Source organism: Otolemur garnettii, unplaced genomic scaffold (assembly GCF_000181295.1).
Source record: "Otolemur garnettii isolate 467f Iridium unplaced genomic scaffold, OtoGar3 scaffold00055, whole genome shotgun sequence".
NCBI classification, from domain to species: Eukaryota; Metazoa; Chordata; class Mammalia; order Primates; family Galagidae; genus Otolemur; species Otolemur garnettii.
Genome location: NW_003852450.1, coordinates 4,123,995 through 4,135,201, shown reverse-complemented (window position 1 = coordinate 4,135,201; position 11,207 = coordinate 4,123,995). Strand labels below are relative to the sequence as shown.

At 53.0% G+C, this 11,207-nt stretch overlaps 1 protein-coding gene across 1 annotated transcript in view; it reads left to right on the top strand.

Moving 5' to 3' along the window:
- Positions 1-11,207, top strand: part of CNTN2 (contactin 2) — a 21,479-nt gene that overhangs the window by 8,283 nt on the left and 1,989 nt on the right. The window contains exons 7-19 of the mRNA XM_003792330.1: positions 528-703; positions 1,114-1,250; positions 1,706-1,835; positions 3,499-3,649; positions 3,769-3,896; positions 4,235-4,410; positions 4,913-5,033; positions 5,776-5,934; positions 6,408-6,557; positions 8,432-8,502; positions 8,786-9,020; positions 9,399-9,511; positions 11,000-11,194. Coding sequence (XP_003792378.1) covers positions 528-703; positions 1,114-1,250; positions 1,706-1,835; positions 3,499-3,649; positions 3,769-3,896; positions 4,235-4,410; positions 4,913-5,033; positions 5,776-5,934; positions 6,408-6,557; positions 8,432-8,502; positions 8,786-9,020; positions 9,399-9,511; positions 11,000-11,194 — 1,942 coding nt within the window. The remainder of the gene's footprint in view (positions 1-527; positions 704-1,113; positions 1,251-1,705; positions 1,836-3,498; positions 3,650-3,768; positions 3,897-4,234; positions 4,411-4,912; positions 5,034-5,775; positions 5,935-6,407; positions 6,558-8,431; positions 8,503-8,785; positions 9,021-9,398; positions 9,512-10,999; positions 11,195-11,207) is intronic.

The following is an 11,207-nucleotide window of genomic DNA, read 5'->3' as shown; positions in this document are numbered from 1 at the left end:
AAAGGGGTTGCGACCCACAGGTTGAGAACCACTGCTTTAGATCATTTGGTCCTGATAGCTCAGTGCGTTTTAGTACACAGATACCTAATAACCTGTGAAAAGTAGAGGCAAGGCCCTGCTGAGACGATGGGAAAGGGGACCCAAGTCACAGGCTACTGCAGAGGAAGGCAGACCCAGAGACACGGTGACCAGTGCAGGGGGAGGGGCAGCCGGCTTCAGGACACAGTTTGCACAGAATACCTCCCTCAATGGTGTCACAACTATTGGAGGGGAGAGGGCTGGAGGAGCTCTGCCTCTTTCCCTTTCCAGTTTGTGCTCCAAGTCTACCTGGAGAAAGAGCTTGAGAATAGGCCAACAGGCCCCTCTCCCTCTGTTCATTCCCAGGCCCAGGGCCCCCCTGCACCCCTCCCCCCAAACCTACCTGCCAGCTTCTCAGGAAGGCCTGGAAGTCTGGGTGCAAGGAGCTGCAGGCACAGAAGGAGCATGACAGTCCAGCCCAGCCCCTCTGGCTTTGTCTCCCCTGCCAGCCCTGTCCCCCGGATCAAGTGGCGCAAAGTGGATGGCTCCTTGTCCCCTCAGTGGGCCACCGCGGAGCCCACCCTGCAGATCCCCAACATCAGCTTTGAGGATGAGGGCACCTACGAATGTGAGGCGGAGAACTCCAAGGGCCGCGACACCGTCCAGGGCCGCGTCATCGTGCAGGGTACAGAGTGGATACCCTCTGCCCCCACCTCACCGGTCCCTGAGAAAACAGTCCTAAAAGTCAGGGAGGAGGCTGGGAGGTCCCTTGCTTGAGCCCTTCTGCCCCAGGGCTGCAACGGCTGTGGGAAGAGAGGCGGCTCGTGCCAGCTCCCAGCGTCAGTCCGGGGTGCAGAAAGCACATGGAAGTCTTTATAATGATTTAAGTCACTAAGACGGCCCCTGGCACAATCGCAGAATGCCAGCGCTTTCGGGCGCCTCCTTCCTCATTCCCTCCCCGGGTCCTCTCCATTACGGAATGCTGGTGGCGCCCTCTGCTCCCCACAATAGGTACTGCAGCCTTGATTTCACCCTCTATTTAATGAGCTGGAACCCCTCTTGGTTCACAGGTTTTCTTTCCCTTGCTCCCCACAGCTCAGCCCGAATGGCTCAAGGTGATTTCTGACACTGACGCTGACATCGGTTCCAACCTCCACTGGGGCTGCGCAGCTGCTGGCAAGCCCCGGCCCACTGTGCGTTGGCTGCGGAACGGGGAGCCTCTGGCCTCCCAGGTAGGAGACATGGGATTTCCTCTCACACGTCACCACCACCATCTGCGCACCTGGTCCCTTTATCCCCCAAAGCCTCCCCTACAACACTGGTAGCCCCTCTGGTAGCTGTTGAGTGTGTCGTAGTGGGGTCCTAGGAGCTTCCTGCCATCCCAGAGTTACATGGTCACAGATTGGCCAACCTGTAAGAGCCTAAAGACCTGAATCCAGGCACAATTCAGCTACAGAAAAAATGATGTGGTGGGAGTGGCTCATGCTTTAGCTTCAGAGAGGCCTGGGTAATCTCTGAGTCCTGAGACGTCAGGTGGCCCTGAGATGGGACTGGACAAATGAATTGCATCCTTGAGGGGCCATCAGCCTTGAGTCTCCACCATGCCCACCCCTGCCAGCCTCTCCTCCCTGGGCCTCCAGAGATCCTGATCCCCTCACCCTGCCCTGGGCCTGGCTCTTTTGCACAGAACCGGGTGGAAGTGTTGGCCGGAGACCTGCGGTTCTCCAAGCTGAGCCTGGAGGACTCGGGCATGTACCAGTGCGTGGCAGAGAATAAGCATGGCACCATCTATGCCAGTGCCGAGCTGGCCGTGCAAGGTAAAGGGCCCCCAGGGAGGCAGGGGACATCTCTGAGAACACCTCAGGTGGGGGCTTTAGGAATTCTGAATTTAAGCATTGCTATATATATATACACACACACAGAGGCAATTTTCCTTGGTTTTCTAGTGGCTTCTGAGCAGGAGAACTCAGAGATGTAAGAAAGGAGATGAGATACTAGCTTGAGAGCTCCTCGAGGACAGAGTCTCTGCTTTGTTCTATGTCTGCCACAAACAAAATAAATGTTTGCTGCAGTGAAAAAAAGGGACAAAAGTCAGTGAAAACCAAATCAATCAGAGATCTGTGTTCAACCCAGTCCATTCAGCTCTGTCAGCTTTAGCAAGTTACTTTGTTTCTTTTTTCTTTTTTTTTTGCAGTTTTTGGCAGGGGCTGAGCTTTGAACCTGCCACCTCCAGTATATAGGGCCGGTGCCTTACTCCTTTGAGCCACAGGCGCCGCCCAGTTACTTTGTTTCTGCATCTCACTTTCTTGATTGATAAAATCTGAGCCGTAACAGCCCTGCCCTCCTGAGCTATTGTGAGGAGCAAATGATATGGAAGAAGTAGAAAGGCCTGCCCCTCATATCACAGGTGCCCACTAAATGTCGGTTAATGCTCGCTGAGCCTGTTTCCTCATCCAAGTGGATGCAGTGATACCTACCTCTTCGAGTTGGAGTGAGCCTTAACCAAGACCTATTCGTTCATTCAACCAATATTTACTCAACACCTCCTAAGGAATGAACATGGAAGATCAGGTCTCTGACTTCCAGTTGTTTATAATCAAGTAGAGGGACAGGGAAAAAGAAAACACAATCAAGTAATGAAGTAATTTCAGATAGCCATAAAAAAAATACAGTATAAAGAAAATCCAGGCTCGGTGCCCAAGTTCAGTGGTTAGGGCACCGGACACATACACTGGAGCTGGTGGGTTCGAACCCAGCTGGTGCCTGCCAAACAACAATGACAGCTACAATAACAAAATAGCCGATGGTGGGTGCCTGTAGTTCCAGCTACCTAGGAGGCTGAGGCAAGAGAACCACTTGAGCTCAAGAGTTTGAGGTTGTTGTGAGCTATGATGCCACAGCACTCTACCAAGGGTGACAAAGTGAAACTCTGTCTCGATAGAAAAAAAAGAAAAGAAAATCCAGGAGAGGGATGGGATAAGGTAGGGCCAGTTAGATTGGGTGGCTGGAGAAGCTCTCTCGGAGGAAGTCAGATTTGGGATGTGAGTGTTAAGACAGAGCCAGCCATGTGAAGATCTGGAGGAACTGCGGGCAAAATTGATAGCAAGACCAAAGGGCTGGAGGCGGGAAAAGACTTTGTCATTTCAAAGGACAAAAAAGTGGTCAGGTGGGTGGAGCATAATGAGTCTTTAAAAAGACATTCCCAGCTGCTGGGTGGAGAAGAGATCGTAGGAGGGAAGCACAGAAACAAGACCAACCGGGGGCCTGTCGATAGTCCAGGCAGGAGGTTTGGCTTAGGCCAGAGCTACGGCAGCAGGCATGAGAAAGGGATGAATTCTGGATGTGTTCTGCAAGTGGTGCTGCCTGGAGTCACTCATTGGTTGGCCTTGGAGAGTAGACCAGGTGACCTCTTAATTTAGGGTGATGGGGTGTGTTGTGACTCCATGGGTGACTAGATTTGGCTCTCCCCTTTCCTTCCAGCACTTGCCCCTGACTTCAGGCTGAGTCCTGTGAGGCGGCTGATCCCTGCAGCCCGTGGTGGAGAGGTCATTATCCCCTGTCATCCCCGGGCTGCTCCGAAGGCTGTGGTGCTCTGGAGCAAAGGCACTGAGATTTTGGTCAACAGCAGCAGGTAGCACCCGTACCCCACCCTGGGCAGTTGCTGCTCCTTCTCGTCCTTGGAGGCTAGTCTCCTTCCTGTGACTACAGTGTGTCCTGGAGTTGGCCAGATCTGCTTTGTCCTTGCTACAGAGTGACTGTAACTCCAGATGGCACGTTGATCATAAGAAACATCAGTCGGTCAGATGAAGGCAAATACACCTGCTTTGCAGAGAACTTCATGGGCAAAGCCAACAGCACTGGGATCCTGTCTGTGCGCGGTGAGGGCTGTGGGTTGGTGAGATCAGTGGTTCCACTGCTCAGGATGGCATCCTCCCCACCATCCTGCTCCCAAGTCTCCATATTGCTCCTAAGTTTGGTGTCAAGGCTACCCCAGGATGCAATATCACTTGGGACCACCCGCTGGCTTCCATTTAGAGTCCAGTCATGCCTCTCTGCCTGTCACACATTCATGGGTGCTGGGGGTCAGGACTTGTGCTGGTCACACCACTTCTTCTCTTTCCTAGGGCTTAGGACAGAGCCTCTCACCCTACCCTGCCGGCCCTGTCTGGGTCTACTTCTTCCCCCACCCACCCAGGGGCCTTATTTTTCTTGGCAGATGCAACCAAGATCACCCTAGCCCCCTCGAGTGCTGACATTAACTTGGGTGACAACCTGACCCTACAGTGCCATGCCTCCCATGACCCCACCATGGACCTCACCTTCACCTGGACCCTGGATGACTTCCCCATCGACTTTGATAAGCCTGGGGGGCACTACCAGAGGGCTAATGTGGTGAGACTTGAGGCCAGAGAGCCCATGGCTGCTCCCTCCTTCCAAATTGACAGATGTCCTTAGCCATCACCATTCCAAAACCTCTCCTTACTCCCTCAGGCCTAGCAAGCTCATCCTTGGATTAATAACCCTGCTTCCTGAATACCACCCAGGAACCATGCATTTAGGAGAGGGATAGGGACAAATCTGGAGCTCTGGGCACCAGAAAGAATCACTCCCACCCACTCCTGTTCTTGTTAGCCTGCCCCCCCAGCACAAATGTAATTGTTAACTTGGACTACTATCGACAGTCTTCTGTAACAAACTGTGTTGTTTAGTCCCCAGTGATACTGGGTGGAGAGTAGCTGATCTCTCCCATTGAATAAACAGGAGAACTGAGCTGCAGAGGGGTGACCAGATGTTACAGAGTAGGGCCCCCAAGCTCTGCCTTGTGGCCCGTGGCCCACTGTATCAGCCAGGGCTGCTTCTGCTGACCTGTTTACCTGCTGTCCTCCGTGTGCAGAAGGAGACTGTAGGGGATCTGAGCATCCTGAACGCCCAGCTGCGCCATGGTGGGAAGTACACGTGCATGGCCCAGACGGTGGTGGACAGTGCGTCCAAGGAAGCCACGGTCCTTGTCCGAGGTGCGGGGATTTCCCACCTCTAACCCCACCCGACCCCCGTAGAGGCTATCTGACCTGCTCTCTCAATCTCCCCTCTTCTCCCTGAAAGCCATGGGCAGAGTTTCTTTCTTTCTTTTTTTTTTTTTTTGAGACAGAGCCTCAAGCTGTCCCCCTGGGTAGAGTGCCGTGGCATTACAGCTCACAGCAACCTCCAACTCCTGGGCTCAAGCAAGTCTCTTGCTTCCACCTCCCAAGTAGCTGGGACCACAGGCGCCCGCCACAACGCCCAGCAATTTTTTGGTTGCAGCCGTCATTGTTGTTTGGCAGGTCCGGGCTGGGGATTCGAACCCGCCACCTTAGGTGTACGTGGCTGGCGCCTTAGCCGGTTGAGCTATAGGCGCCGAGCCCAGAGTTTCTAACAAAAGTCCACTGAGCTGGACGTACCCTGTGGTTCTTCATGGATCCTAAATGAGTAGAATATTTTTCTTCCAAAGCTAAACTCTGAAAAACTTCACTCCTAACCACATGATGAGAGTACTTTGCTGAACCCAGAAGTTTTCAAAGCCTAGCACCGGGAAATCTATACACTCCTCTGTTCAAGGGCCCCTGGGAGCCCCACAACCTGGAGATAGGTGCCTCACTTTCCCTCCTGTGGTGTGTGTGGTGCCCTCTGCTGCCCTGTCTTAGTACTGCACCAGCCCGAGCCTGGCCTAGAGAAGGTTGGCCTGGTTCTGAACCACTGTGCTCTGATCTCCTGGTGTAGGTCCGCCAGGTCCCCCAGGAGGTGTGGTGGTGAGAGACATCAGTGACACCACTATCCAACTTAGCTGGAGCCGTGGCTTTGACAACCATAGCCCCATTGCCAAGTACACCCTGCAAGCTCGCACTCCACCTGCAGGGAAGTGGAAGCAGGTTCGGACCAGTAAGTGTGAGGCCCTGCCTGGGTCACTGCTGATAAGGCCTGGCTGGAGGCAGGAAGGGTCAGGGGTTTGGGGGTTGGGTTTGAGGGCCAGGGCTGAGCTTGGAGCTTCAAAGAAGGACAAGCTTTGCCCTCTGCCAGCAGGGAGCACTCAGGCAGGCGGGGGGACCAGTCACACAGAGATAGGAGAGAGCTGGATGAGCAGGTGCTCAACCTGTACCCTTGAAAAGTTGGTAGGATTATTACTGGAGCAATGAAAATATCTGTGGGGCTGTAGGGGTACACAGAGCATTGATACAGGCAGCAACACAGGGGAGTTGACTCGTTTTTTAGTCATTTCTGAAAGAGGTACTGAGAGCTTAGTATATGGCAGGTACCACGTGAGGGCTGGATACAAAGTGGGATTCGGCTCCAGGGCCTGCCCTCTACATCAGGATGAACAAACAGATGCTGAAACACTAACTCCCTGGTTGCAGATCCTGCGAACATTGAGGGCAACGCTGAGACTGCCCAGGTGCTGGGCCTTACGCCCTGGATGGACTATGAGTTCCGGGTCTTAGCCAGCAACATCCTGGGCACTGGCGAGCCCAGTGGGCCCTCCAGCAAGATCCGGACCAAGGAGGCAGGTCAGAGACCTGGGTGTCCCAAAGAATAATTATCAGGGCAGAGACCCTGGGCCCTGTTATAGGAACCCTCCCAGACCAGCTTCAGTTATGCTGATTCCCAACCCTTCTTGCCAAGCTTCAACTCTAACAGAACAGACTGGAAAGGAACACCAAGCTGGGCCCAGGGCCACTGCGTGGAGAAACTATCCAGTCCAAATTCCTCATTTAAAAACTGGGCAGCCTTACAACTGCGTGTAATTCTTTTAATTTTTAAAAATGGGAAAAAACAGTTTGGAGAAGGGAAAGATCACACTGGCAGAGCTTGGACTGGACCCTACCTAGGACCATAAGGTGGTGGCCAGATGTCTTCCTGGAAGTACATGAGCTGCAGAAATCAGTTGATGTGGAAGATGTGTATGTGTGTGCATGTGTGTGTGGGGTGTGTGCAGGGGCCAAGTAAGCAGCATTTCCAAGCCCTTCTTTAGATGGTTTCTTTGGGAGTAGGAGAAATTAATAATCAGCCCACTGAGCCCATGTCCTCGAGTGAAAGACAAGTTTGTCAGAACCTGAGTAGGGAAGAAAAGGAGGAAGGAGATCTTGAGAGAGGGACAAGGTGCAGGTCCCAGTCAGCATCTGCTGAAAGGCTCCTCCCCACCCGCTGAGCCATTTGCAGGGCCTGGGCTGGGAACCCTGGGATCCTAGGACGTGCAGCATAGAATTAGGACTCTGCCTTCCCTCCAGCAATGCCCAGACCTGCCACACTGGATGTCTTGTCACCCTTAAACATGTTCTCCTATATGCTAAGCCGGCTCTTGCCTCAGCCTCCCAAGTAGCTGGGACTATAGGCACCTGTCACAACGCCTAGCTATTTTTTTTGGCCAGGGCCAGGTTCAAACCTGCCACCCTCAGTATATGGGGCTGGCGCCCTACCCACTGACCCACAGGCGCCGCCTGATCCTGAACTTTTTAGACTAAGAGTCAAATGTGAGGTAGGGAGGGGACTCCTTTATTTTCATGTCCCAGACAGCTGTGATGCAAAGGAAAGGTGATGGGCCTCAGAAGAGCTGGGTTCAAATTCCAACTATGCCACATATTAGCTGTGTGACCTTAGGCAAGTTAATTAAGTGTTCTAGGCCTTAGTGGTTCCGCCCTGAAAAGAACAATAATAATGCCCACCTCATAGATCAAATGGCCACTGTGTTTAAGTACCCCTTGCAAGTTACAAGACCCTAAGATACTGTCATCAGAACCAAGTGAAAAGTCTCCAATTTGCTAGATTCTCTGTAGAAATATTTTGATCCTCAGCCAAGTTACTCCCTACCAAGCTGCATGAGCTGATGAAATAGATTCATGTTCAGCCTTGTTTAATACTAGAGACAATTAGGAAATTAAATCTGCCACAAAAAGAAAAATAGTAATAAAACACCCTGGAACTGTGTTTTTCATTTATTTGGGTTTTTGGGGTTTTTTTTTTTGCATTAATTGCAGTTCTAGGTTATTTGTTCCCCTTAATTTAAAGTAAATGAGTTGTTCTCTGTGATTCAGTTTAAGCTGATAGGGAGTGAGGATGATGATGATCACGTGGGAACATCTACTATATACCAACCACATTCTTGTTTAAAATTTCATTCTCATTACGGCCTTTGAGAGAAACTTGATTATCCTCACAGAGAGGAGAATCAGAGGCTCAGAAAGGTTAAGTAACTTGCCCCAGGAAACACAGCTAGCAGGTGGCAGAGGTGGGATTTGATCTCCAGAGCCCAAACCCAGAAGGAGTGTTAAAGGAGAAAACCAGGGCCCATTTGAAGGGGCATGATCTACAAGCACAGGCTTGGGGCTTTTATTCCCTTGTGGCCCGTTAACAAGCCATATCTATGTCTCTTGGTGCCCAACAGCCCCCTCAGTAGCACCCTCAGGACTCAGCGGAGGAGGTGGAGCCCCTGGAGAACTCATCGTCAACTGGACGGTAAGGGGGCAGGGACACGACCCCTCCTCTTCCTCCCGTCCTAACTCATCTCTCACTTGAGCAGTGAGCAGAAAGGAGCATTGCACAGTTCTGACTCAAAAGCAGACAACTGCCTCTTCTACACCCTGCACCTGCAGCCCCTCACACAGATCCACTGTGGATCAAAACACTGCAGGCACAGGCGTCCCGGGGCCTCCACTTGTGGTGAAGGTTGGGTGGGACCAGAGGATGGGCAGGGAAATGCACCACGGCCCCTTGCCCATGCCACACTCTTGCCCCCCAGCCCATGGCACGGGAGTACCAGAACGGAGACGGCTTCGGCTACCTGCTGTCCTTCCGCAGGCAGGGCAGCACTCACTGGCAGACCGCCCGGGTGCCTGGCGCTGATGCCCAGTACTTCGTCTATAGCAACGAGAGCATCCGGCCTTACACACCCTTCGAGGTCAAGATCCGCAGCTACAACCGCCGCGGGGATGGGCCCGAGAGCCTCACTGCACTTGTGTACTCGGCTGAAGAAGGTGGGTTGCCGTCGGGGCCACCACCTGCCCCCAGCCCAGCCACCTGTCCATAGGAGTGTAGGGTGGAGAGAATGCTGCTCATCCTCCCATCCTCAGCTTAACTCCCAGCAGGAGGTGGGAAAGAGAACTGTGTTCTCAGTCATCAGCCATACTCTGGCCCTTGCTAGCCCTGTCTCCCCTCAGGCCCAGAGGAAGGAGGAGGGAGGGTCTCTGGGAAAAGAAAGGGACCCTGAGGAATCTCTGGGGGCTCCCACTTGGCTTTCATACTGGCCCTGGGTTATCTCCCAAACTCCTAAGCAAAGGCAATCCCAGTTGTGGGCTTCTCATAGGACACAGGGAGGCCCTGGGAGTCGAAATCTTTTCTGTATTGGTCCCCAGAGCCCAGGGTGGCCCCCACCAAGGTCTGGGCCAAGGGGGTCTCATCCTCAGAAATGAACGTGACGTGGGAGCCCGTGCAGCAGGACATGAATGGCATCCTCTTAGGGTATGAGGTGAGCACTTCCCTGGGGCTGGGAGAGAAAGGGGCCTTCAAGGCCAGGTGGGGAGCAACTGACAGCCCACTAGTCATTTCTCTGGAATCCCTTGTACACTCACCCTCCAACTGAGCGCCCAGTCTGTGCAGCACCGTGGGTGCAAACCTCACTAAGAGCCACGCTGATGCCCACTATGGAAGACAGTCCTAGGGACAGCCTTATAGGAAAGGCCTGGCTGGGTGGACCTAGCACTGGAGCTGGGAGGCCAAGGGGAGGAGTGGGTCTGGGAGGCAGCATGGCCTGCTCTTCATGTCAGAGTCCATTTGGCCTGGCCTCCTCTGGATGCACAGAAGACAGTCCCTCCACATATAGACAACTGTCCTGTCCCTGGGGAAGTCTGAGCCCACTGATGACTCCATATGGGGGTACCAGTGGAGTAGGTGAAAAGCAAGAGGGAACAAGAGAAAGAGAAAAGGTGGGGTATAGTGGCTTGTGCCTGTAATCCCAGCACTCTGGGAGGCTAAGGTGGATAGATTGCCTGAGCTCAGGAGTTCAAGACCAGCTTGAGCAAGAGCAAGACGCCCATCTCTAAAAAAATAGCCAGAAGTTCTGGCTGGCGCCCGTAGTCCCAGCTACTTGAGCGGCTGGGGCAAGAGAATTGCTTGAGCCCAATCTGAGGTTGCTGTGAGCTATAATGCCACAGTACTCTACTGTGGGCAACAAAGTGAGGTAGAGAGGAGAGGAGAAGAGGGGAGAGGGGAAAAGGGGAGAGGAGAGGAAAAGGGGAAAGGAAAGGAAGAAAGAGAAGAAAAGGAAGGGAGGGAGGGGAGGGGAAGAGAGAGAGAAAGAAAGAGGAAGGAAGGAGGAAGTGAGGGAGGGAAGGAAGGAAGGAAGGAAGGGAGGGAGGGAGGGAGGGAGGGAAGGAAGGAAAGGAAAGAAAGATCAAGAAATGGTACTGCCTGAGGGAGAATCACCAGGCCAGCCTACTAGTTGTAAATCATTCCAGTGGAGTAAGCTCTAGATTTGAGCAGGATAGCTTAGTCAAGCCACAGTGAGATGATTCCAAATTCTGCCCTTGATTTGGAAGAATATTTAGCTTTCTTACTATTATGATTACCATTACAGTGGTTCTGTATTTACTGGGCAGCCATTGGCAGCTTGCTGGGCGCCAGGGTGCTACTTTACAAGTGTAAATATGCATTTCATAGTGTAGCAGAATTCCCATAGTAGCCCCTGAGTTAATGGGAGGAGGGTGGGTTCCTAGGCCATCCCTAGGTTGGGCCCGTGCACCTTCCTTGGACTGGATACCGAGAGACAGCAAGACTCACACCAATGTGGCTGTTCTCTCTGGGTGTGGTAATCTAGTATCCAGGTTCTGAGACTCCAGACTGAGTTACAAGGACCAGGGTGAATAGGAGAGGAACAGAATGTGTGTGTCAGTGGGGCAGGGCAGCTCTGAAATCCTGGGCTTGACTGCTGACCCTCAGGGAACCCTGCCCTTTTCAGATTCGCTACTGGAAAGCTGGGGACAAAGAAGCAGCAGCCGACCGAGTGAGGACAGCAGGGCTGGACATTAGTGCCCGGGTCACTGGCCTGCACCCCAATACCAAGTACCATGTGACCGTGAGGGCCTACAATCGGGCTGGCACTGGGCCTGCCAGCCCTTCCGCCAATGCCACAACCATGAAGCCCCGTGAGTCTGTCTGCTTGTGGT